Genomic DNA, 25,304 nt, shown 5'->3' on the forward strand with positions numbered 1-25,304 from the left:
TTTTCCACTAAGGATATACTTTTTCCCACAACTATCACTCTCGGGAAAAACAGTATTTGTTGTAGTATTCATAAGGTCACTCGAAACAAAATCAGTTTGCCGTGGAATTCAAGAAACATATACATACATACATACATACATACATATATATATATATATCTTTGTGTGTATGTGTATGTGTATATATATATATCATGGATGCTCAATCCCTCAATGATATAGGATATAGAAATTGTTTGATTTCTTTCACTTATGAAATTCCATTATATAGTTTACATTTGTAATAGTACTAGTTGCTTTAGTTGACATAATGTTGCGGAGCTTGTGTTGAAATTTTCAACTGCACAACTAGTACTGAATTATTGTGTATATATATATAGCTTTTTATCTCCAATTACTTCAGGAGGAGAAGTACTCCTTAACAACATATATGAATTCAATTCTGCATTGAACGGACAAAGCATCACCATTTACGTAGCCTTTTGAGGTATCCATGAGATCTCTGAGGGACAAAAAGCTTGGGAAACCAAAGCCAACAGTGTCCAAGAACCAGCGCTCACCTGCAAGATAAATATATAATGTTTTCAACCTCAAAAAGAAAAAGAGAAATTAATAAGCTTTCCAAGAATTAGGACCCAATTTATAAGACATCATCTCTAGCTCTGACCTGTTTCTTCAATTAACTTCGTCCCTTATTTGTAGCCTGTAGTTTGCGTACAATCTTGATCGACCAAGAGTAAGAGTTTCTGTACCATCAAACTGGAGATAGAGAGACAAGAATCCGTCTGCTACGCTTTTGATTCCCCTTAGATTGAGCTTCAACTTCCTATATATATATATAAACCTAATTATGACAAGGTTTACTAACTGATAAACCTAACTCACATGAAATAATTGTTATATGTATATATAAAAGCAAGATAACAAACAAAAGATCATATATAAAAGAGTACCATTTACGCCCTTCAACAAGGAAGACATGAGAGAGAAAATAATAGTCTTTCAGTGGGTCAAATTTGTCAATTTTCCAATTGAAATAATGGGAAGTAGAACATTCCTTAACCATTGATAAACACTCCCCCATGCCAGTCACTTTAATAACAAAATCTTCCACCCCAAAGACACATGTGTCGTCAACAATATAACCATTCGAAGGATTGCCGAGAAAATCAAGTGGAAGTAATTGGTTGAATCCCCATTCAGTTTTTAAGTTATGGAAGCGTCTTACAATCCCATCTGCACTTAACAAAACAAAAAATGTTAAAGAATATATATTATTATAAAATGGCAACTCTTGAAAAGTAATAAATGTTGGAGATCTAGATATAAAAGAATACGGAAAATTATAAATGTTATAAACATTAAAAGAAAACTGTTTATTTGTGACCAGTTATTTTTTTACGAAAATGACTATTTCCTACTAAAATGAATCATTTTTTCGTAGCAAATAGTCATTATCGTCACAAATGCTTGTTTTTCTTGTAATAGAACTAATTTCTTATTTAGTATATACTGGCAAAAATATTCACGATATATATAGCATTAAATATAAGAAAAAACATTGGCGAATCAACTTCATATTAATAGAAACAATTATATATAAGCAAACTAAATTTTGGGAAAAGCTACGTACCTTGAACACATAGGTAGTTGTTGCGTATTTGATCAAACACAAAGAACTTGAAGTTTACGTTAACCTCCTAACTAGGCAAAAGATTATTTTGATTTGCTATAGCCAAATACAAAGAGATGGGATCGTTCCCATGATTGCAATATATATTCTTCTTCCCATCTGTGTGGAGTACTTGTACTCCTAATCTCCTGGAAATTATGAAAAAGAAAATGGTCAGAATATTTTATTGGAAATCAAAACAAAAGCGAAGAGAGACCAACAACTAATCAGAGATCGGGCATCGAATCTTCAAAATACTGTACTTACCATTGATAGTCGCCAGCTTCAAACTGGCCTGATTCACATTTTTTAACCTCGTTCTTAAACAGCAACGAGAAATTCTTGATTTGAAATATGTAATGAGCTGGCAGAAGATCTCTAGTTGATCTTACAACTCCTAAGACACATACATAGAAGATTAAAGCAAAAAAACATTCATATAAAAAAATATAAATATATTTATTACAAATTTTACTAGCTAATTAATCGCGAAATATATACCATTCGTCGCACCAATGTCAGCAGGCAGATCAGAAAGGTTTGCTTTCCCATCTTCCTTGTAATCGGAATTATATATACCACTACTCGTCGGCGCCATCGCATAGCCTTCATAAACAACGTCGTTCTGAGGTGGTACTGATACAGCGACACTTCATTTTCTGCAGTACTCCATGCTTTCCTTTTGAACAGTACTTTCTCCTGGCTATCCTTATATATACATGAATTGGAGAACTCTCGATCTTAGAATATTTATTTGCTTCATTTGAGAGTTAGTAAAGGAATAGAATGAATAAAGTAATAGAGTTAAGAAAAAGAAATGAATGCGTGCGACATTGGAATGAATATAACGAATAAAAGTTTCTTTCCGTTCCTTTTTAAAAAGAATAGAATAATACGAAAGTAAATAACTCAAATTATAATTAAGAAGTTTAATAAGAAGGAGCTAGGAAAGGAAAGGAACCTTTATAACAACATGATTAATATTAATATATATGCCCTTAATTCATTTCTAAGTTATCAATTTTTTATTCATAAATTGTAACTTATTGAGATGGAGTAGTACTTCTGTATATTTTTTGTACTAAACAACCCACATAAAATTAATATAATTCAATAATCTAGAATTTCTTGATCTCCTTATGGCTCAAGCCAGCTTTGAAGTACGTACTTGATCTTAATTAGGTACTTCTTCTCTTATATATACATGAGGAGGTGATACAGTTGCTGATTGGTGAATGGGGAATCGATCGAAGAGTCAATTGATGATTGGTATGGTCTAAGGTATTCTAATTGACAGAGTGGAGATTAATATGCAAAATACCAGGCTCTTTTTGCCAGAAGTCTAGTTGTGACATGCATGCATGTTTGGATGTCTTTAAAGAATCTGTTATGCTTATGCAATATGCATGGTTGCATGATTCTTTTCTGCTTCTGTAACTTGGTTACAACAGTTGAGTAGGCCCAAACCTAACTTAGGCTGGGTTAAGCTGATCAATGTAGCTGGGAGCAATTTTGACAGTCATGGCCGCCAATGTTTTGAATACCATACCGGATGCTGTACCGGTCAAGGCACTGGAATGAAATATTTTGGTATCGGTACCGTTTCGTGTACTGTTTCGAGATAGTCAATATATGAATAAATTATATATAAATACATATATATATATTATAAATAGCCTAATCTGAATTAGAGGTAAAAAAAAAAAAAGCTTGTAGTTTGAAAAAATGAAAAAAAAAAGAGTAAAGGTTGAAATACAAGCCGGTACAGGCCGAAATATAGGCCACTACAGCCGATATTTTGGCCGGTACAAAATATATATGATACATGTACCAGCCATTGGATAGGTACAGAAAATTTCGGCCGTACCGGCCGGTATGGTACGAAATTAAAAACACTGGTCCTGGCCCTAGTTGGAGGTGGAGAATTTTTACGACAGAGTTGGGAATGTCAAAAGTCGCACTATTTGAGTGGAACTGGTAGAAGAGCAAGTCATGCACAACGATGAGTGGATTTTGCTTCCGCGATCGCCAAATTGGTGGAGTAGCTCCGCTGTTAATGATTGATTTCGGTGGAAGAGATAGCTGCGTAGCAAAGCATTTTGAGTGGGTTTTACTTAATGTGAAGGTAGAGAGAAAATTAGTGTAGAAGAAGAAGTTGGGGAAGAAGGTGGACTCGAGATTTGGGAGTGTACGGGAGCAAAGCAACGGGAAGGGGGGGAAATGTGATTTTAGTGCGTTTTGGCGCCCTTTCATTAAATATGTAATTCCAGCAAAACTGTTTATCGCAACAAAATTTTTTCCTTTTCTGGCAATTTTGCTCGTTGCAATTTAAGTTTTAATCACTGCAAAAGATATTTCCAAACTAGATTGGGTTTGGAGGCCGCGTCGACAAACAAATCGCCGAGATTACAAACTATTGCGACGATTTTATTAGAGACAAACAATAAATCGCCAGAAATAACGTTATTTCTTGTAATGAGAAAAGAATATGGACAAATACATAAAGCAAAAGACAACAAAACATTGTTTTGGCAAAACTCATCTAGCTGCTCTTTTGATCTCGAAGGAATACTTGAGTTCCAAATGACATCTCTTGTCATCATCTTCAAACTGTGTAAAGAAGGTAACAAGAAAAATTAACATCTGTCATGAGTAAACAAAAGATGAAAAATGTTCAAAATTCACTCTCTTAATGCCCATAAAAAGGAAGCAGGTTTTATGGATCGATCTTGTGCATGCCAAGGAATGACTGTGGCCTATCAGAAACTCAAGTCAAATTAAGATCTGGAGTATCTCCACCCAGAAAAGCACAAGCTATTCAAAGTAGACATATCATGCACTCTTGAAAGTAAGCTTTATTCTTTTCTATAATTTGTATATATATCACTCTCATACGAAGGTAGGGAGGTTAAAAAATAAGGAGAAAAAGAAAAACCAATCAGCGATATAAAGTCGCGATAACCTAGCTGTTTTGTTTTATGATCCACCAAAAGCTCAATCTTTTCTCCACAATCGAGAACCTATATAGAAAAATTATTAATAAAATGAAATGGCACCATAGTTCCAAAAAAAAAAAAAAAAAAATTAGACTTCTTGAGTTTCACTAACAAAAGATTCAACCAAAAAGAATATAACCTTTGAAATTGACACTTTTTTACAAGTCATTGCAGCTGACATATAAAACAGAAAGCAACACCGCCTTACCTTCTCTATATTTTCCATCATAACTCCTTTGACTTCCAAAACCTGAGCTTTCACTTTAGCCAGCTTGGTAATCTCCTAATTTGGATATTGCATATGCTCCTTTGATTTGGGCCTAAATCATTAGGACCAAATTTTTGACGTTAAAGTAACTTATAAAATTTAACAGTGATTTCCCCTTGGCATTTTTCAAATTCGGCGTTGGGATTCGGCGGCAAACTTTAAATCGTCGCAAATACTACTTATTTGTAGTAATTTTTTTACGACGATCTTAAAATCGCTGGAAATAGTTTTTTTTTCGGCAATTTTAAAGTTAAAAAATCGCAGCAAAAGACCACTTTCTCAATTGCATCGAACAACGAACTGTAGCAACAAGGTTTTTAATATTGCAAATTTTTTTGTCGCAAAAGGTAAAAATGGCTGCAAAAGACCAATTTAGTATTTGCGGCGAATTTGTCTGTCACAAAAAGTCTAAAAATTGCCGCAAAAGACTAGTTTTGAAATTTGATGTAAAAAAATCGCCACGATTAAAAATCCCCGTAATTAAAAGCTGTTTGCGGCGATTTTATTTCCAACAGACATAAAATTGCCCCAAAAAGCCTTATTTCTTGTAATGACGTACACACACACACAAACACACATATATGTATATCTATCATGTATATACATCATGGCTGAATGCTCAATCCCTCAATGATATAGGATAATATAGAAATTGTTTGATTTCTTTCACTTATGAAATTACATTTTACATTTGTAAAAGTACCACTAGTTGCTTTAGTTGGCATAATGTTGCGGACTTGTGTTGAAATTTTCAACCGCACAACTAGTACTGAATTATTGTATATTGATGTGTCTATATAGCTTTTTATCTCCAGTTACTTCAAGTCGAGAAGTCCTTAACAACATATATGAATTCAATTCTGCATTGAAGGGACAAAGCATCACCCATTAAGTAGCCTTTTGAGGTATCCATGAGATCTTTGAGGGACAAAAAGCTAGGGAAACCAAAGCCAACAGTGTCCAAGAACCAACGCTCACCTGCAAGATAAATATTGGACATATATATTAATGATTTCAACCTCAAAAAGAAAAAAGAGAAATTAATAAGCTTTCCACGAAAGACCCACAATTCAGAGATCATCTCTAGCTCTGACCTGTTTCTTCAAGGTGGTTGCCTTTAACTTCGTCCCTTATTTGCAGCCTGTAGTTTGCGTACAATCTTGATCGGCCAAGAGTAAGAGTTTCTGAAGCATCAAACTGGAGATAGAGAGACAAGAATCCGTCTGCTACGGTTTTGATTCCCCTTAGATTGAGCTTCAACTTCCTATATATATATATATAAATCTAATTATGACAAGGTTTACTAACTGATAAACCTAACCCACATGAAATAATTGTTATATGTATATATAAAAGCAAGATAATAAACAAAAGATCATATATAAAAGAGTACCATTTACGCCCTTCAACAAGGAAGACATGAGAGAGATAGGAATAGTCTTTCAGTGGGTCAAATTTGTCAATTTTCCAATTGAAATAATGGGAAGTAGGATGTTCCTTAACCATTGATAAACACTCCCCCATGCCAGTCACTTTAATAATAAAAACTTCGACTCCAAAGACACATGTGTCGTCGACAATATAACCATTCGAAGGATCACTGAGAAAATCAAGTGGAAGTAATTGGGCAAATCCCCATTCAGTTTTTAAGTTATGGAAGCGTCTTACAATCCCATCTGCAGTTAACAAAACAAAAAAAGTTTAAAGAATATATATTATTAGAAAATCTCAACTCTCGAAATATTGTAATAAATGCTGGAAATCTAGACATAAATGAATACAAAAAATTATAAATGTCATAAAACTAATTTTTTATTTGAGAAATACTTTAGCCACAAAGGAATTACACAAATATAAATTTACAAACTGACGTGGCTTGATATATACAGTAAATCAGATTGTAAACTTACTTTTTATGTAAAGTAGATCTAACGCATTACATAAACCATCGTCAGTTTGTGAGTTTACTTTTATGTAATCTCTTTATGTCTGTAGTAGTTCTCTTTTTATTTTTGTCCAACTCAATGTTTAGTATAGACTGGCAAGAATATTCACGATATATATAGCATTAAATATAAGAAAACACATTGTTGAATCAACTTCATATTAATAGAAACAATTATATATAAGCAAACTAAATTTTGGGAAAAGCTACGTACGTACCTTGAACACACAGGTAGTTGTTGCGTATTTAATCAAACACAAAGAACTTGAAGTTTACGTTAACCTCCCAACTAGGCAAAAGATTATTTTGATTTGCTATTGCCAAATACAAAGAGATATTATCGTTTCCATGATTGCAATATATATTCTTCTTCCGGCCATCTGTGTGGAGTTGTACTACTAATCTCCTAGAAATGAAAAAGAAAATGGTCAGAATATTTTATTGGAAATCAAAACAAAAGCAAAGAGAGGCCAACAACGTCTAATCAGAGATCGGGCATCGAATCTTCAAAATGCTGTACTTACCATTGATAGCCGCCAACTTCAAACTGGCCCGATTCACATTTTTAACCTCGTTCTTAAACAGAAACAAGAAATTCTTTATTTGAAATGTACAAAAAAAGAGATATAAACTTACTACAAATTTTACTCGCTAATTAATATATACCACTACTCGCTGTTGGCGGTGCATCCAGTAGCGCCTCCGCTGCATATGAGCCTAATTCATGAAAAACCTCAGAAGGTGGTGCTCTTACAGCGACACTTGGTTTTCTGCACTCCATGCTTAATTTCCTTTTAAACGCTTCTTTGTCCTGGCCATCCTTATATATACATGAATTGGAGAACTCTTGATCTTATAATATATATTTGCTTTGTTTGAGAGTTAGTAAAGGAATAGAATGAATAAAGTAATAGAGTTAAGAAAAGAAATGAATGCGTACGATATTGGAATAAATATAACGAATGAAAAAGAATAGAATGATACGAAAAGTAAATAACTCAAATTATAATTAAGTTTAATAAGAAGGAACGAAAAGGAACTTTTATAACAACATGATTCATATTAATATATATGCCCTTAATTCATTTCTAAGTTATCAATTTTTTATTCATAAATTGTTATCGTATTGAGATGGAGTAGTACTTCTGTATATTGTTTGCACAAAAAAACCACATAAAATTAATATAATTCAATAATCTAGAATTTCTTATCTCCTCATGGCTCAAGCCAGCTTTGAAGTACGTACTTGATCTTAATTCGGTACTTCTTCTTATACATGAAGAGGTGATACAGTTGCCGATTGGTGAATGGGAGATCGACCGAAGAGTCAATTGATAATTGGTATGGTCTAAGGTGTTCTAATTGACAGAGTGGAGATTAATATGCAAAATACCAGACTATTTTTGCCAGAAGTCTAGTTGTGATATGCATGTTTGGATGTCTTTAAAGAATCTTTTCTGCTTATGGTTGCATGCATGATTCTTTTCTGCTTCAGTAACTAATTGGTTACAACTAGGGCTGCAACCCGTTCAACATTTGGGCCTGACCCAACCCGCACTTCTTGATCGGTTGGGCAGAATCGACCCGACCCGACCCGCATATTCAACCCATGTATTTTTTTCCCCCTCATCTTCAACCCTCCTCTTCCTTCAAGCCATACTCCCGCAGTTGGTGCTCTCAATTTCACTTCTCACTTCACGGATTGTAAACCCAAGGTCCCTGTTCCCACTACTACTAGCCCGTCGCCGACTCGCTTCGATTGCCTCTGGATCTCTACCCCGCTGTTATGGTTCTCAATGTAAAGTAAAGTAAAAATGTAAAATAGAATGACTGAGGAAATAGAAATGGATGTACTATTGTGAAATGGATGTAATCAGGAAAATGAATTAAAGAGAAAATGGTGCGCTGCGTGAGAAGAGTGAAAAGCTTGTGAAGTGTTTGATAAAATGGAAAGATAAACTCAGAAAACTCAAATCGCCATGGTCTTGGTTCTCTCACAGTCACACTTCCAACTCACTGAGCTCAACAACCTGGTCTCCATCAATGAAGTCTTCCACCTCACTGCTAGTCCCATCGTAACTAGTCTTCCTCCCTCAACTTCACCCACGCGTTCCACAGCCGCTACAAAACCAAGGAATACCTCGTGACTATACCTTCGACGACAACTTTCAATATCCTGAAGTAATTTTCGGTACTTAGAGAAGGGTTAAAGCCGATTTTGGGAGGAAGGGCTAGGGTTTTATCTACAGATTTTGTAAGCGGGTTGTACGGGTCGAACCCGATCAAGAGTTAAACCCGTATTTTTCGGTTTGGGTCGGGTCGGAGCTCACGGAAGGGCCGAGTCACTCATTTTTTGCACAGCCCTAGTTACAACAGTTGAGTAGGTCCAAACCTAACTTAGGTTGGGTTAAGCTGATCAATGTAGATGGGAACAATTTTGATAGTCCTAGCCCTAGTTGGGGGTGGAGGGATCTTGATCAGGGACTTTGGAGGTAGGTTTTTGGTAGCATTTTCCTCTCATTATGGATGCAGTACTGCGTGCAATTCTAGACGCAGCAAGTTTCACTTCAATGCAATAGAACTTGAGTCTGACTAAATGGTTAACTGGTTGTTGGGAAAAGGTTGTTTGCATTTGCCAATGCACTTGAATTTCTGAATCAGATTTTGGTTTGCTGCCAAGGATTAGGTGTATAGGTCAATTACATATATCGGAAAACAAAGTAGATAGCTAATTCTTTAGCAAAGCTGGGTGTAAGCTAGAGTTTATCTCAAGAGCCAAATTGATGCAGGGGAATCTGTACCCGATGATGATCGGCTGACGGAGGCGACATTAAAAGCACTGGACTACCACGAGAAGGTAGATCGGCACAAAACCAGCGAGAAGAGATGAGTAGTCCTCGGTTGGGTGAGAAATGACATTTCTCAACTGGGCAAGAAACAACATTGCTCGATTGGGCAAGAAGCAACATTCCTCGGTTGATTTGCATGCATCCTAGCATTTTGTCCATAATTTTGACTAGAGGTGTTAGAATTGCTCATATGACCCCAATAGGGAAATCTCTCTTCAGCGCACGCCTATAACTTTGGCTACAGGTATCAGAATTGCACATATGACTCCAATACAGAAAGTTCTCTTCAGTGTGTACGTCGTGATCACCAAACTGTTCCTAGTAGGCCCCTCATCAACCCCAAAATCATCTGTTCTTCCTTCCAAATCGTCATTTTGAGTTATTCTTTCATTTTTTTTCCTTTTATGGTAACATTTATTTTTAGGAACGATTTTATTCCGGATTCTTAGGTTAGATTTTAACTATAATTATCTTATTCCATATTTTACTATTTGGCCTTAATTACAATTTAGCCTTTTCCATTAGCTATTCAAGCCCAACTTGTCGGCTTCAAAGTATCACATCATTATTATTCCAATTTTATAACAATGTGTTTGTTATTGTATATTCAAGCTCATCTCAGAGTTTTATTTTTGTTTGCATTTTCTCAATCTTAATTTCAAGCTTCCGTTGTTTGACTAGCCGTCAGAATAATCATTGTTAATTCTGTTCCGGAGTCACAAATTAACATAATTGAAAATATATTTATTTCCTGAATCGCCCAATTTTCTGTTCCTTTGATTACCTAGCCTCTCCCACGTACGGTCACCATGAAATTGACTTGTACAACATTTCCACCATGGGATTGGTCCGAATGTTGAAGTAAAATCAGTACAAAGCTTAATCAAACGAAAGAAAAATTTGTTTGAAGAGGATTTCTACTTCAACGTACTTTCTAGTGGTTTGACATAGAAGGCAATGTGTAAAAATAAATAAATAAAAAAAGGCAAGCATAGAGACGAATATTAATAAAGCTTTCTCTCCAATTACTCAAGAACGCCTTTGACTTCAGATATGACATCAATTTTGCATTCAACGATCAAAACATCACCCAGCAAGATCAAGCCTTTTCATGATGTATTTTTGAGATCTCTAAGAGACAAAAAAATATCTGAAACCACGGCCAACATTAGGTTTACAGAACCAGTGCTCATGGCCTGCAAGACAAGAGTTTTGGTCAGGAAACCAGAATGCTAATTCAGTTGCAAGATGAAGGATCCAAGACTAGGAGAGGTCATCACGACTGACCATATTTTTCAGTACATCAAATTTGTCAATCCTCCAAGTGAAATAATCGATTTGAGGTTTGTTTATCATTGACAGGCACTCCCCCATGCCAATACTTTTTATGACAAAAACTTCAACCCCAAGAAAGCAAGAGTTGTCAACATTAATATATATAACCATTCGAAGGATCGTTGAGCGTATCTTCATGCGAAAGTAATTGATCGAATCCCCATTCAGTCTTTAGGATATGGAAGCGTTTTAACACTTCCATGATCTGCATCTAAGACGTCGTTGAAGTTAGTTGGAAAATTTACAGCACTACAAAAACAAAGATCCTAAAAGGAATTATACGCATACACACATAATTAAATACATACATGATGCAGTACTTAAGCATATGAGACAAGCTGTATCGACGTGACTTCTGAGAATTACTAAATACAACACAAATTACAAGAGAGATCAGAGAGAGAGAGAGAGAGAGAGAGAGCGCGCACCATATGCATCAATGTCGGCAGGAATTTGATCTTCCATGCTTTCCTTTTGGAAACTACTTTTCTCCCGGTGGTCGGTCCAATGTATTGGAGATCAACTCTTTTGATAAACAAGAAACCCAAGGGACTCCTAGATAGGCTATTTGCAAAGGAAGCAGTTCCCCCATATATATATATATATATAATCTGTAGTGTGCATGCATGCATGAAACGTCAACTTTTAAAATTCCCAATAATTAGTCTTTAATTATTTATTACTGTCTCCAACGTTGGAAAAACAGAAATAATGAGGTTATGTATAGATGTAATTCCCAGTGGGAATTAACCTTTTAAGATTCCCAAATAAGTATATAGATAATATATGTCTTTTTAATTAATTTAAATGAAGAGATCGAGCTGAGAACTAAATTCTACTAAGCTAATGTCATCGACGAGGGGTGTAATCGGTCCAATTAAGTTTTGGATCGGACCGGACCGATTGATTAATCCTAAGGACCGGACTGGACCGAACTATTAGCTATTGGTCCAATCGGTCCATATGAGTTAGAAATATTATTTTCCTCATTTATTTTTTTGGTAGATAAATTAATACAAAAAAGTAATTAAATTAGTAAAATTAAAATTAATTAAGCTCTTTAATGTGAATTATATAACTAACTCATTAAAAAAAATATAATTATATTTATGATGTTAATAGTTACTAACTTAATACTTTAGTAGAGTATCATGTATCTACATATAATAACATATATATCATATGATTTATTATATGAAATATTAGTTAATTAATAACATATATTATTTTACAATTTATATAGCCAATGGTGATAAATTAGAGAAAATTACATAATTAACTTATACAACTACTATATAAAATAATATATTATATATTTAAAAAATATTTAAAATTTTATATGTAAGTTATTTGATTGGTTTCGGTCCGGTCCAAAAAAATACACCTGGGACCAAGTCAAAAACCGAATTTCCCTATGGACCGAGACCAAGAATGGGTGAATTCGATTCAGTTTGGTCCAGTCGATTTTTCTAGTCTAGACCGAAAAATATTTACCCCTAGTTACCGTCACTACAACATATATAAATATATATATATATATATAAATATATATATATATATATAAATATATATATATATATATAAATATATATATATATATATAAATATATATATATATATAAATATATATATATATATATATATATATATATATATATATATATATATATGGGCTTTTGGGACCAAATATGGCTTTTATTTTTGTCACATGCGAAATTCAAAGATGGGGAGGAGGGTAATTAGCCTGATAAAACATGATAGAGATCATCATAAATTAACCTTCTAAGATGTTATGCATGGACAATAGAGCAGCCTAGATAGTAAATTTAATAAAATTATATGATTGTGTCATGCAAGAGCCCTAATGTATTTTAGTGCATTATAACAAGTCACGATTTTAAAGGAGAACTTCGAAAGACAAATTTAGAAAATTATATTGATAAGTACTTGGTGTAAAAGATAATACTCGATCTACGTATTCTAGATAAGGTACGAGTAGATTTATAAAAGAGTTTTTCTATGGATTAGCAACTGTTGTTGATCCCACACCCCACATCTCACATGTGGGGTTTTATTTTTTTTATTTTTTTCCTTCTCTTTTGAGATTACATTTTACATGCATATATAACACTTGCTTTAAACATAATGTGTCAGAACCTGTGTGTTGAAATTTTCGACTTCACAACTACTAAATTAATATTGTCACTACTAGAAATCATATATTTTTTAGCGCTCAAAATCATCGCAACTACTCCTAATAATCATTGCAATTGATCATTTTTGGTGATTTCTAATTCACTGCATGTTTGAAAAAATTAAAGTGTCATTTCTGATCAATTTTAGTGATAGACAAAAATCGTCACAAAAAACTAATATTTTTGGCGATTTTTTTCCGTCGTAACTGTCCAAAACATCGACGGAAATAGCATTTTCGTTTATCCCTAAATCGTTGAGAAAACTCAGTTGTGGCGATAGACATCGTCGCAAAAGATTAGAAAATTGCCACAAATGACTCAATATGTTCCCATCGATTTTAAATTATCGTCGCCATTATGTATTTCCAGAAGGTAATTGTCACCCAAAAAGACTATATGTGACGATTAAGTATCGTTGCAAATAACTAAAATTGCCGAAAAATTAATTGCAGCAAAATTTACTCGCCGCAAAAGAGTTTTCCAGAAAATTAAAAAAAAAATGCACAAAAACAGAATCCACAAAAATATAATACACATCCAAATTATATGTTCTTGCTCAAAAAAGCAATTGCATAAGTGGGAAGCACAAAACCATACTTACAAATGATCTAAAAATCAATAACAAGTGTCAACCAGTAGGTAAAATATCTGAGTGTAAAAAATGATTTTTAAGAAACCAAGCCAAACAACAAATAATTTCTCAACTCAAAAATGTTAACAAGAGTATAAATTATTGTATTCATCAAAGAAGAGTGATGACAGATGGGAATAGTAGTATCAGACACTAAGCATTCATTTAATAGTCCATGTTTAAGTAAAGAACTAGAGGAAACACTTACCACCTGTATATGATGCTGGTGGGAAGAAAGTTTTCATTAAATTAGATCAATAGATAAGAGACTGAGGTGGGAAGGAAAGAGAAGGTAGAAAAATTCGTAATTAATTCCTTATGTGCATTCATTTTGATTGTGATTTGCATGTATAGTCATTCTATTTCTGATAATAAATATTTAACTCAAAAATCTGATAGAAATGCTTCCAATGAACATAGTACGTGGTGGAAAATCCATCACTGGCAATTTATTTGGTAGATTGGTGACAAATTTGTTGAACTACTGCAATGACTTGGAGAAAAGTGAAAAACGAAGAAGTGAAGAGCAATGTGCACTTTGTGTCTCAATATATGAAAAACCCATGAATTTACCGTTTGTATTCAAGGATCTCTGGAAATGGAATATAGGTAAACATTGAAACTTTCTACAATAAAGAATTCTTTTGTATACTCAATAAGAAATTTGTTGAAAATTTCACAATATCATAATTATCTAGAAAATATGACAGTGGGATTTGTTTTTTGAACACTCAAAGAACTGAGAAATGACAATTTTTTATTGAATACATAAATAGGAACACTAAAAAATTACCTGCATTAGAACTAAAACATCCAATGGGTCATTGTCTTCACACAATGTGTGAGAAATGAGACCATAGTTATGAGGATATACTACTAATGAATAAAAATACGATCAACCTGAGCCATTGATACAGATGGTAAGATCAATCTGATGGAAGATATCTAATCAAAGTACAAGGTAGCAAAATGCAAGAACTAAGATTCTCCCAAAATAGAAGTATAACTCAAAAACCCTTCCAAAGATCTTACTGTCCTCATTCAGCAGAAACACCCAAAAAAGTGTTTGGACTAGAAGCATTTTGAACCAACCTTTTCTAGTTAAGTATGCTTCAACGTAACGCCGAAAGAATATACTTTTCAAACTAGCACTAAAATCTTCCATTTAAGAGGATGAAATAGTCAATACCTTAATTAGTCCTGTCTTCTTGTCAAGCTCATATTTTACCTTACTTCCCTTTGTGATCTCAACAACCTGTATCATTTCACATTCCAATTAGTAATACAACAAAGAGATACATTAGAAAATGTGCGCTTGAAGAAAACGAGTTTCAATTTAAAAGTTGAAAATTCTTGCTAGATAAGAGAAAGTACTAAAAATTTAAGAAGGCTGAGAAAAGTTGGCAGTTGGGAAATGGAGTCTAACTGACTTGTAAATATATATATGTATATAAACTAAAACCTCTAGATTTAAATGTCTAGGCTAGCTTTAAATTGAGTTGAGCTCGATTCTATATATGCCAGATTGTCGACGTTCTTGAGCTATCATGTGGCTCATATTCGAGGCTTGTTATAAATAAGGTTTCAAATACAAAAGCAAGATCAGATCCATCATTGGGTAGACACTTAGGTTATTATCCAATTCTTCTAGGTCATTAATTCATGTCATGCCTTTCAATCATATATCCTTCAAACAACATGATTTTAAATTAAACATAGAAACCTCACCTCTGTCACGGAAATATAAATCAAGTTTGATTTGACGACGGACTTTATATCCTGTATTGATGAAGAAAAGAGGAATATCAAGCGTTTGGAACTGCTTTGTTAAAAGTGTCATTAATAGTGTCATTAATAGCATTATTTGTTATACTGGAACTGCTTAATATCACACTTAACATTAACGCTTTATATGAATGATACGCCAAGGGATTCAGTTTATTTTTGTAACTATTTTTAATTAGGGACATGTGTCAGTACAGGATGTTTTTTCATTATTGGTTGCGTCTGCATTTTGTACAATTTTTTTTTTCCTTTTTGTTTATATATGATTCACTCACTTCATGTACCTTAAAAAATGAAAAGATTAAAAAAGAATGATAAACTGAAGAAGAAAAATAATAAGAAAATAAAAGAGAGTTATGGATTCTTACCACGATCTGTCTATGCTAAAATAAAAGAGAGTTATTAATAAGTGATTATATAGAAGTTACATAATACCTTAGAAATCAACTAAACACCAAAGCGATTATATATAATGTGGAATATGATTTTATTTATGTCAGTTTCACAACCTATATATAGAGAGAGAGATAAAAGTCTCTCCTTTGTATAGCCAAAATAGTTCTTTAGGGAGTCCTGAGGCTGGTTTGACAAAAATGAAAAACACAAGGAATAACGTTAGCATTTGGAAACTTCAATCGATACTATTTAAGTACTTGTTATTATTTATAGCTATTATTCTCTTGAGTAGCTAAAATATATTGGGACAGCTTAGTCAATGTCTCAAAGCAATCATTGAAATTTAGATGAAAAAATTACAGTGATAAGAAACTTCAAGAAAAGAGCCATGACAAATATTAATGTATCAAATTTCTATAATACCTTAATTTGCAAGTAAGCAGAACATAGACAATAAAAACACCTAATGTACCTTATTGCACTCTTGAGCTGCTCAATAGAATATTAGCCACCGAAGAGATCCTCGTGATAGCTACATGAGTAGGACTTAGCCATGGCCGTAAACATACATGCCAGAATTTCTACTAGGTCGACACCAGCAGCCTACAACAAAAATAGCCCATATTTTAAATCAATACTAACATTCTGTCACAGTGGCATAAACACGAAAATATTTCGATACAAGAAAATAGTGCAACATTTAAATATAAGTTCTATCATCCATCATGCCCAAACTATCCACAAGTATGAGCACTCTTTGTAATAAACTCCAACATGAGGAACTAGAGGAAACAGCTATAGCAGCAAGGTTAATATAGTTGAGAAGAAACTCTTTGTGCATGGAAAACATCTCAGACATCCTAAATATATATATATAGCTCCAAAAGGAAAAAAAATTACAAACTCCGAAGATAGTTTGAACCATATACTCGTACGATCACCACCACTGTTGCCTGCATGCCACGGATGGTAAAAACACACACACACACATGTATATATATATATATATGTATATAGAAGGGTAAAATATCCTATATTACTATTTTGGTTCTTACAATTAATCTCTCTAAATTTGTAATGTTTCTAATCACATCCCCAAGCAGTATAAATCTAATCCATCCATAGGCAATTATCTACATTGTAACCTAACAGATATATTTTTTGCACATTAAGTAAAAAATGCATAGTGAAAAGTAATCAAGAATCTAAATAATCAAGTCTGTACTTTAGAATTAGATGAGTAGTATCATCATGGCTGTAAAAGCATTTGCAATAATCTAAATATAAATGTAATATAAATTACTAATTAGTACTTCCAAGGTTGGATTTATTGTCAGTTTTGACTCCTCACATTCTACTCAGATCAATTGAGCCCCTATTTCATCAATAAAATACAGATTTACTATTTGCAAATAGCCCACTATATAGAATGTGAGGAGGGAGGAAACAGCCACTTAGAATCCAATAGCACTAGAAGAATACCACAACTTTAAAGCCATAATGACATTACTGGATCAGAGCCGATATAAAAAACGAAGAATGGGAAAAAACAACGGCTCGAGAAAAGCAGCCAAACAAAATGCATAGTGTAGAAGCCAAACATCTAGTGAGATGCATCACCCGAAACTTCCATAACGACCATAGTTCTTCAACAACACTAGTAGCTCCGCAACAATTCCAACACTTCCCTGGAAATTATCATCACAGATTAGGCAAGTAGACGAGTACAAGCCATCTTCCACAACAAACCCAACATCCAGTCAAAGCAACAAAGGAATAAATCCTAAAGCAACTTCCACTAATCAAGAGAGTGCAGAGAATGGTGACAATTATTCAGGAAAAAAAAAAAGAAGAAGAAAGAAAGAAAGAGAGAGAGAGAGAGAGAGAGAGAGAGACCTCCAGGGCGTGTTTGTATCGCTTGACCTTAAGTGGAGGAGAAGGAGGCTTCGACGGAGGACTAGCAACGGTGTCGAGGTGTGGGTGGTGGTGGACGGCACCCCTAGCGGCAGCGATGTAGAGAAATTTGAGAGAGAGAGAGGTGAGGCCATATTCGAGGAGAAAAGGAAAGAGATCGGTGGGGGGTTGGGGGAGAAGGAGGGGGTGGCCGTCGAGGTGTGGTGGCAGTGGCATGGTAGGGTTGTGCACGACAGAGGCTTGAGGGAGAAGAGGTATTGAAGAGAGAGAAGGGGGAGACGGGAGGGAAATGACCAAGGGAAAGTGAGCAGGTGAATTAAATTTATTAGTTTTTTGCGGTGAAATAATATCGCCGAAATCAATAAAAATCGCCGCAAATATCAATTCCTCTTTTTCAGCAAAACAAAAATTGTTTGCGCTCCTTATTTATAGCGACAAAAATTCACCGCAAATAGTCTTGTACAGTGTCTCCTATAATTTGTAAAAGGCTATTTCCGGCACTTAATATATCACCACTAATAAACATTAATTAACCGTAGAATTCCTATTGCAGCGAAATTTTCAACACAATAAATTCTTTTTGTGGTGATTTTTCTATTTGATGGAAATAAATGCCGCTATAGTGACAATAGTTTTTTGCTGTGCAAAAAAGTCGCTGCAAAAACTTAACATTAAATTCTCCCTCAGAATTTTCCAAATTCAGGCTAGAATTCAGTGGCGAATTTAAAATTCATCGCAAATAGTTATTATTTACGGCGATTTTTTTTATAGCTATCTAAAAATCGCTGGAAAATACCTTTTTTCTTGTAGTGTGTATATAATTAATAGCTTTTTATCACCAATTACTTAACAGAAGTCCTTAAAAACAGATATGACATCAATTCTGCATTCAGCCACCAAAGCATCACCCACTAATTAGTAGCCTGTTGATGTATTCTCCAGATCTCTCAGGGACCCTTTTAAGATTCCCAAATAAGTATATATATAGATAATAGACGTTCTAAATGAAGAGAGGGAACTAATTAATTCTACTACTAGATTATTTGAATTTTAAGTAATTGTAGTTGTATTTAATTAGGGTCCCATGCATGTTATCTGTATAATAGGATTTAGATTATTTCGATTTTGATTCAAATTTATTGAATTATAAATAATTATCCTGTTTTTGGAAGGCGCTCCAAGAACTGGGGCCCAATTCCCTTTTATATATGCTTGAATTAAGCCATGAAGTAGCGGTTTCAATACTTCAATGTATCTGTACTCATGCGTAGTGCCGGCCGGATGGCCCTAATTTACTCCTCTTGCCTGGGTACTAATTGTTTACTTAAAAAAAAAAAATCAAATCAAGGGTACTATAACAACTTATTATTTTTTCAGGTTTTTCTATATATAATTTTATACAATATCACACCAACATATCTCGGTTTTTCTGGCAGTAACTTTGACCACAAATTATAGTGTAAAAATCGGTAGCAACAAGCTGTCATTTGTGGCATTTTTCATTAATTTGTAGCCACTGGCATGCTACATATATTGCGACTGTATTTTACTTTTCAAAATGATCATAGTCATGTATATATTTTACTTTACAAGAAATAATTAATATATATAAATATATAAATGGCCCATTAAGTCGTAACGTCATTCGAAACAAGATTGGTTTAGTGCTGTGAATTTCTTGGACGTAAACTTCACAAACAAAATATATGCATGGGAAGAATCGTACGAGTGGATTTCAAGAATTAATACATATGGATCATGCCCAATCCATCTATGATTATTTAGGATATATATTGGATGGCTTTGATTTTTGTCACTCTTAAAATTACATTTTATATATCTTTAATTCTTACATTTGATATAGACATAATGATAATGTTGCGGAATTTGTGTCGAATGTATCGCTGCTTCCACAACCACTGAATTATTGTATAATTAATAGTAATAATATAGCTAATTAATTAGATCATCCGGAGAAATCCTTCACTTCAGATATGACATCAATTTTGCATTCAACCAACAAAGTATCATCCACTAAGTAGCCATTTGATGGATCCTTGAGATCTCTCAGAGACGAAAAGGTCTGGGAACCCCAGCCACCTCTACTGCTATCGAACCAATGCTCAACTGCAAGATAAGAGTTTTGTCATAATCTTTTCAGCCTCAAACGTCAGCAGAAGAGAAATAATATTTTCGCATGAAGGGTTGATCAAGAGATCACTGACATGTCTTTTCAAGGTGATTGCTATTGACTTGGTCCCTTATTTGCAGCTTGTATTTTGCGTACAATTTTCGGTTAGGAGTAATGATTTCTGAATCATCGTTCGTTTGGAGATAGAGAGACAAGAAGCCGTCTGTTCCGGTTTTCGTCATGTTCCCCCTTGGATAGAGCAACAACTTCCTATATATATATATATATATATATATATATATAATTATCCAGAAATAAATAAATATATAATGCTAATGACATGAGTTATACTAAACTAATAAAAGTTAAAACCATTTGAAATTCTGATATAAAAGCAAAGATTCCAAATATAAGATAAAGAGTACCATTTACGCCCTTCAACAATGAAGACATCAGAGTAATAATAGTCGTTTTTCCGCGCGACAAAGTTGTCAACCCTCCAAGTGAAATAATTGGTTTGAGGTTGTTTTATCATTGACAAGCACACTCCCCTGCCAGTACGTTTCATGACAAGAACTTCAGCCCCAAGAATGCAAGAATCGTCAACAATATAACCATTTGAAGGATCGTTGAGAGTGTCGTGCGAAAGTAATTGATTGAACCCCCATTCAGTCTTTAAGTTATGAAAGCGTCTTGCAATCCCATCTGCATCTAAATTGTTAAAGGTTACAAGAAATCTTCAACTATCAAAATAAATATCCCAAAGAAATATGCATAGATATAAAGAAAATCCCATGCTAAGCTTTAAATTGAAATTTGATTTATCTGTATATGTAAAAAAGAGTAAATATTTATTAAAAATTTTGTCCAAAAACATAAAAGATGTAAAGTTGAAGAAAGACGTAAATGGGTATATATATATATATGAGAAAATATATTTACAACCGTGAATTGTGCAACCGTCGCGTAATTACTTTGAAGAAATTGAATAAAACATGAGACCCATATGAAAAAAATTAATTTTTTAATAGTAGACCACACTCTTTTTCAAAGCGATTACGCGACGTTTACGCACTACTTCACAGTTGTATGTAGAATTATTCATATTTACCATTGAATTTGTAAATCTTCTTAAAGAATATTAAATGTTAGAAACCTACCTTGAATACACAGGTACTTGTTTCGTATTTGATCAAACACAAAGAATCTGAACTTTACATTAACCTCCCATCCAAGCGAAAGAGTATTTTGATTTTCTATTGCCAAATATAAGGAGATGTGACTTTTACTATTCTTCTTCCCATTTGTTTGGAGTACCAATCTCCTGAAAATTGAAAATGGTTGGATGTATTTATTTTTATATAATTTAAAGGGAAAAAAAAAAAACACAACAACAACTGAGAGATTGATATAGCTTCAAAGTGCAGTACCAATTGTAGCCGCCAACTTCAAACAGGCCGGATTCACATTTCTTAACCTCTGCGTCAAACAGCACCGAGAAATTCTTGATTTGAAATGTGTAATGAGCTGGCGGAAGATCTCTACTTGATCTTACAACTCCTGAGTCGACATAACGATGGAAAAACCAGTTCAGACAATATACATATATATATATATATATAATATATATTTGCTAAAAATCTTACTTTAAAAATATAATTAATAACTTTATGCATGAATTGGACGCACATCACCAATGTAGTAAATATTAATGTAATTTATTTTCTATTCTAATTTTTAATGGATGAGATATATATGGGTTTATAAAACCTGGACAAATTCAGGATTACAAGTTTGGAGGGGCCGGATTTATATAACATTATTCTAAATATATATAACTAATTATTCCATAATTTTTTAATATATTATATAATTAAGCAAACAAAATGAAACCAATATTATTGATACAACGACAATACTAGAGAGAGAGAGAGAGAGAGAGAGAGAGAGTCATGTATATTGTATACCAAGATTTGTATCGATGTCAGCAGGCAGAGAATGGCATGCTTTATCTAATTCCATGTTTTCCTTTTGAACACTTCTTTGTTCTCCTGCATGCATGGTCATCCTTATTATATATATGCATTGGAGAACTGATCTTCTGATCTTAATATATTCTAATTGTTTGGTTGCGGAGTTAGCCAAGGAATTATAGAATTAATAGAGTTATAAAGTTAAGAAAAAGAATGGAATCATGAGTTAGAATACATAATATGTGATGAATGAAGAAGAATATTGGAATCAAACAAAAAGAAAATAACTTGGATGATAAGTAAAATAAGGAGAGGAGAGTAACTTTTATAACAACATTGATATTTCATTTCCTTCAGTTTTAAGTTTCTTTTCTCTATTCATAAATTTTTATTTTATACTAAAAAATCAAATTAATATAATTAATATAATTCAATCATCTAGAATTCCTTGATCTCCTCAATATGGCTTAAGCCAGCTTTGGAAGTACGTGCATCGATCTTAGATACTTCTTGATCTTGAAGAGGTGATACAATAGTTGCCGATTGGTGAATGGGGGATTGGAGAGTCAATTGACAATTGGTTTGGGTTTTTCAAACTGACAAGGTGGAGAATGTGCAAAATCTCATATACTGTTTCTGAATGATTTTTCAATGGCTAATGAGTAGAACTCTCATTATCTTTAAAGCTTTAAGTTATCTCATCATGATCTTTCCAGAGAACCATCAGCTCTTTGCTTGACATTGAAGACTCACTTATTTGTAATGGCATTTTTATGAGATGGTACTCTTGGGCATGATAAGGTACTCTTGGGCATGATAAGGGCTATGAACTCTTCACTCATGGCTTGGTGCCATTCAGGGACTTCATTGCTTGAGAAAAGTGTGAAAGTGCTGATAGCAACACAGTGGAGAAAGAGATAACAGAGTTGAGGACCATCAAGGGATGCTTGGTTAAAGCGTATAATATTTAGTCTACAAATTTCTTTGTCTCCAAGAACCATCTTGTGATATGGTTTTCATGGGATGAGTGGAGATGATTAAGGTAGGCATTTGAGATGAAGCGTCATTGGTTTGTTCATTTGCTGATGTAACACCTCGCTCCCCCACATTTAAGAACAAAGTCATTTTTAGAAATCCCAGATAACCAGAATGCTAATATTGAACTTGATTTTAAAATATTTTATTATAATTGCGCCATATACAAAGATTCTATATAATAAATAAAATCACTCTTTATTAGAAATTCTGAAACTATAAAAGAGACCATGCAGAAGCATTTATTAAAATCTCTCAAACTTTGTACTGTAGAAATAACTTGAAAGCTTTGTGCATGATCTAGGCTTCTGTCATGCCTCCCTAGGCCAAATCTCATCCTACAGCTCTATCTTTATAAACATTCTAACATGGGTGGTTTAAAAACATAAAATAAACTAAAATGAGTCGATGGCTCAGTAAAAAACTCATCATAACGTAAACATACTAAACATAAAGATTTTTCACAAGATATTTCATTCTAAGAATTAAAATCATGATTGTTCATAAATATGTTGATAACATGCATGACTTAAAAATATTTCTGGCATTTGATTGATCTGAATTATCTAAATTAACTGACTTGTCTGACTGGCCAACACACTTAACATTGTGTGCAAGGTTGGGCACCGGTCCCACATCCTATGTCCACAAGGAGAACCGCTGATCTGATCTGATAAAATACTTTGGTAGACCACGCTTGAGTCTGTAACTTGCACATTCACCCTAATTGCATTGATACCATGCATCTAAATAACCATTTGATTAATTTGATCCTTATATTATACTTGATCTTATGAAAAGCTTATATGTTTTACACAATGTAAAATACATAAGATGCATAATACATACATAAATATAATATGGGGAATGAAACATGATCATTAATTATAATGAATGACGTGCTTGCCAATATTATAACATGCGTTGTACATTTGCTTTCAAAGAACTTGTTTTAATAATATATATAATTAGCCAACGTACGTTAATCCTAATATATGATCAATCTACTTACCATGTAGCACTAATCTAATATTTCTGGAACAGAGCTGAATTCCTATAAAATACACGTATTGTCGCATAAATTACTAATAAAGCACGCACAATCTAATTATAAATCCAAAATAACTGGCCTATAATTCCATAAATCCTAAAGTCCCGGTAATCCTAAAATATTATAGCTTCCAACTAATTTAATATCTATGTAACTTCCCCAAACCTTAACAAATTAAATGATTTCTCCACAACTTCACCGTTGACACCGAGTCCGTGTAATTTCTTGGTATTCCCATGTTTATAGTTATGTATAAGCACCCTATTACCTAAAATACATGTAATCCAATAATATATATTTTGATATATAAACTAATCGGTTCTAAGAGGTTTGACGATAGGAGGGGTAGATATATCGTACGGTCAGAGAAGTTTATGTAGGCCGGAGAAACCAAGAGAAAATTTCGTGGAGAGAGAAAGTTACATGAAAATAGTGGGAGAGGCAGAGAGAGATCAAAGACTAACGTGAGGGAGAGAGCTTACGATGATTCTAGTGAAAGAGAAAATTGAGATGTAGAGAGAGAACCGAGAGTGAGAGAGAGAGATAACGTGGAGAGAGAAGCTTACGGTGTAGTCTCGGCAAGGTGGTGGAGCTTCCATCGTCGACTAAGGTGCAGTGGTTGCCTTTAGGTGCTCTATTTTTAAGTGGCTAAAATAGAGGACTGTTTGGAGATGGGCATGGTCATGCCACTTGGTGGTTGACGTGGCCTTGGGTGCAGGAGTCTAGCGGTTGGCGACATGAAGGGGGGAGGTGGTGATCTATGTTATCTATGGCTGAGTAAGGAGATATTGAGGAGCATCTACGGCTGCTTTCTCGTGGCTGTGACGTTGGTGGGAGGAAGAGTTGATGGCAGCCTTGCCGTCACTGAGCTTACTAGAAGTTGTACGTCCATGGTGCTGCAGCTAGGCACGACTGGCAACTTCCGTCGTGCATATTGCATGGTTTGGAGGTGGAAGCAACCACGGCATGGAGGCTGGCTAGTTCATAGTGGTTTGTGAAAGGGAATGGTTATTGTGCGTCGATGAAGGCTACGTGGGAGGTTTGCAATGTTGTTGCCATGATAGTGAATAAATATTGAGAGAGGAATAGGAAGGTTGTAGTGGCTTAAAGAGGGAAGAGATGTATATA

General features: G+C 34.0%; 2 protein-coding genes and 2 long non-coding RNA genes across 6 annotated transcripts; all 4 read right to left on the minus strand.

The window, feature by feature from the left end:
- Window positions 1–305: 305 nt before the first annotated feature.
- LOC121239172 lies at window positions 306–22,197 on the minus strand. 3 transcript variants are annotated; one of them, XM_041136329.1, is made up of 6 exons: window positions 22,089–22,197; window positions 21,548–21,678; window positions 21,278–21,441; window positions 20,543–20,828; window positions 6,031–6,200; window positions 306–560 (listed from the first exon to the last, which is right to left on the minus strand). In XM_041136329.1, exons 1-6 carry the CDS (start codon window positions 22,182–22,184, stop codon window positions 400–402), a joined length of 1,008 nt encoding a protein of 335 aa, XP_040992263.1. In that variant the 5' UTR covers window positions 22,185–22,197; the 3' UTR covers window positions 306–399. The 3 variants fall into 3 exon arrangements, with proteins under 3 accessions (XP_040992263.1, XP_040992262.1, XP_040992261.1); XM_041136328.1 differs by lacking the exons at window positions 306–560; window positions 6,031–6,200 and adding exons at window positions 19,745–20,113; window positions 20,212–20,387 and having other exon boundaries at window positions 20,543–20,822; window positions 22,089–22,196; XM_041136327.1 differs by lacking the exons at window positions 306–560; window positions 6,031–6,200 and adding exons at window positions 19,745–20,113; window positions 20,212–20,387 and having other exon boundaries at window positions 22,089–22,196.
- Window positions 1,094–2,325, minus strand: LOC121239173. Its single transcript, XM_041136330.1, has 4 exons — window positions 2,174–2,325; window positions 1,940–2,069; window positions 1,634–1,821; window positions 1,094–1,236 (listed from the first exon to the last, which is right to left on the minus strand). Exons 1-3 carry the CDS (start codon window positions 2,268–2,270, stop codon window positions 1,701–1,703), a joined length of 348 nt encoding a protein of 115 aa, XP_040992264.1. The 5' UTR covers window positions 2,271–2,325; the 3' UTR covers window positions 1,094–1,236; window positions 1,634–1,700.
- LOC121239175 lies at window positions 6,540–7,476 on the minus strand. Its single transcript, XR_005935254.1, has 3 exons — window positions 7,406–7,476; window positions 7,100–7,287; window positions 6,540–6,612 (listed from the first exon to the last, which is right to left on the minus strand). It is a non-coding gene; the product is annotated as an uncharacterized LOC121239175 (long non-coding RNA).
- Window positions 14,859–18,106, minus strand: LOC121239174. Its single transcript, XR_005935253.1, has 2 exons — window positions 17,969–18,106; window positions 14,859–15,146 (listed from the first exon to the last, which is right to left on the minus strand). It is a non-coding gene; the product is annotated as an uncharacterized LOC121239174 (long non-coding RNA).
- Window positions 22,198–25,304: the final 3,107 nt, after the last annotated feature.

Source organism: Juglans microcarpa x Juglans regia, chromosome 7D (assembly GCF_004785595.1).
Source record: "Juglans microcarpa x Juglans regia isolate MS1-56 chromosome 7D, Jm3101_v1.0, whole genome shotgun sequence".
NCBI lineage: Eukaryota > Viridiplantae > Streptophyta > Magnoliopsida > Fagales > Juglandaceae > Juglans > Juglans microcarpa x Juglans regia.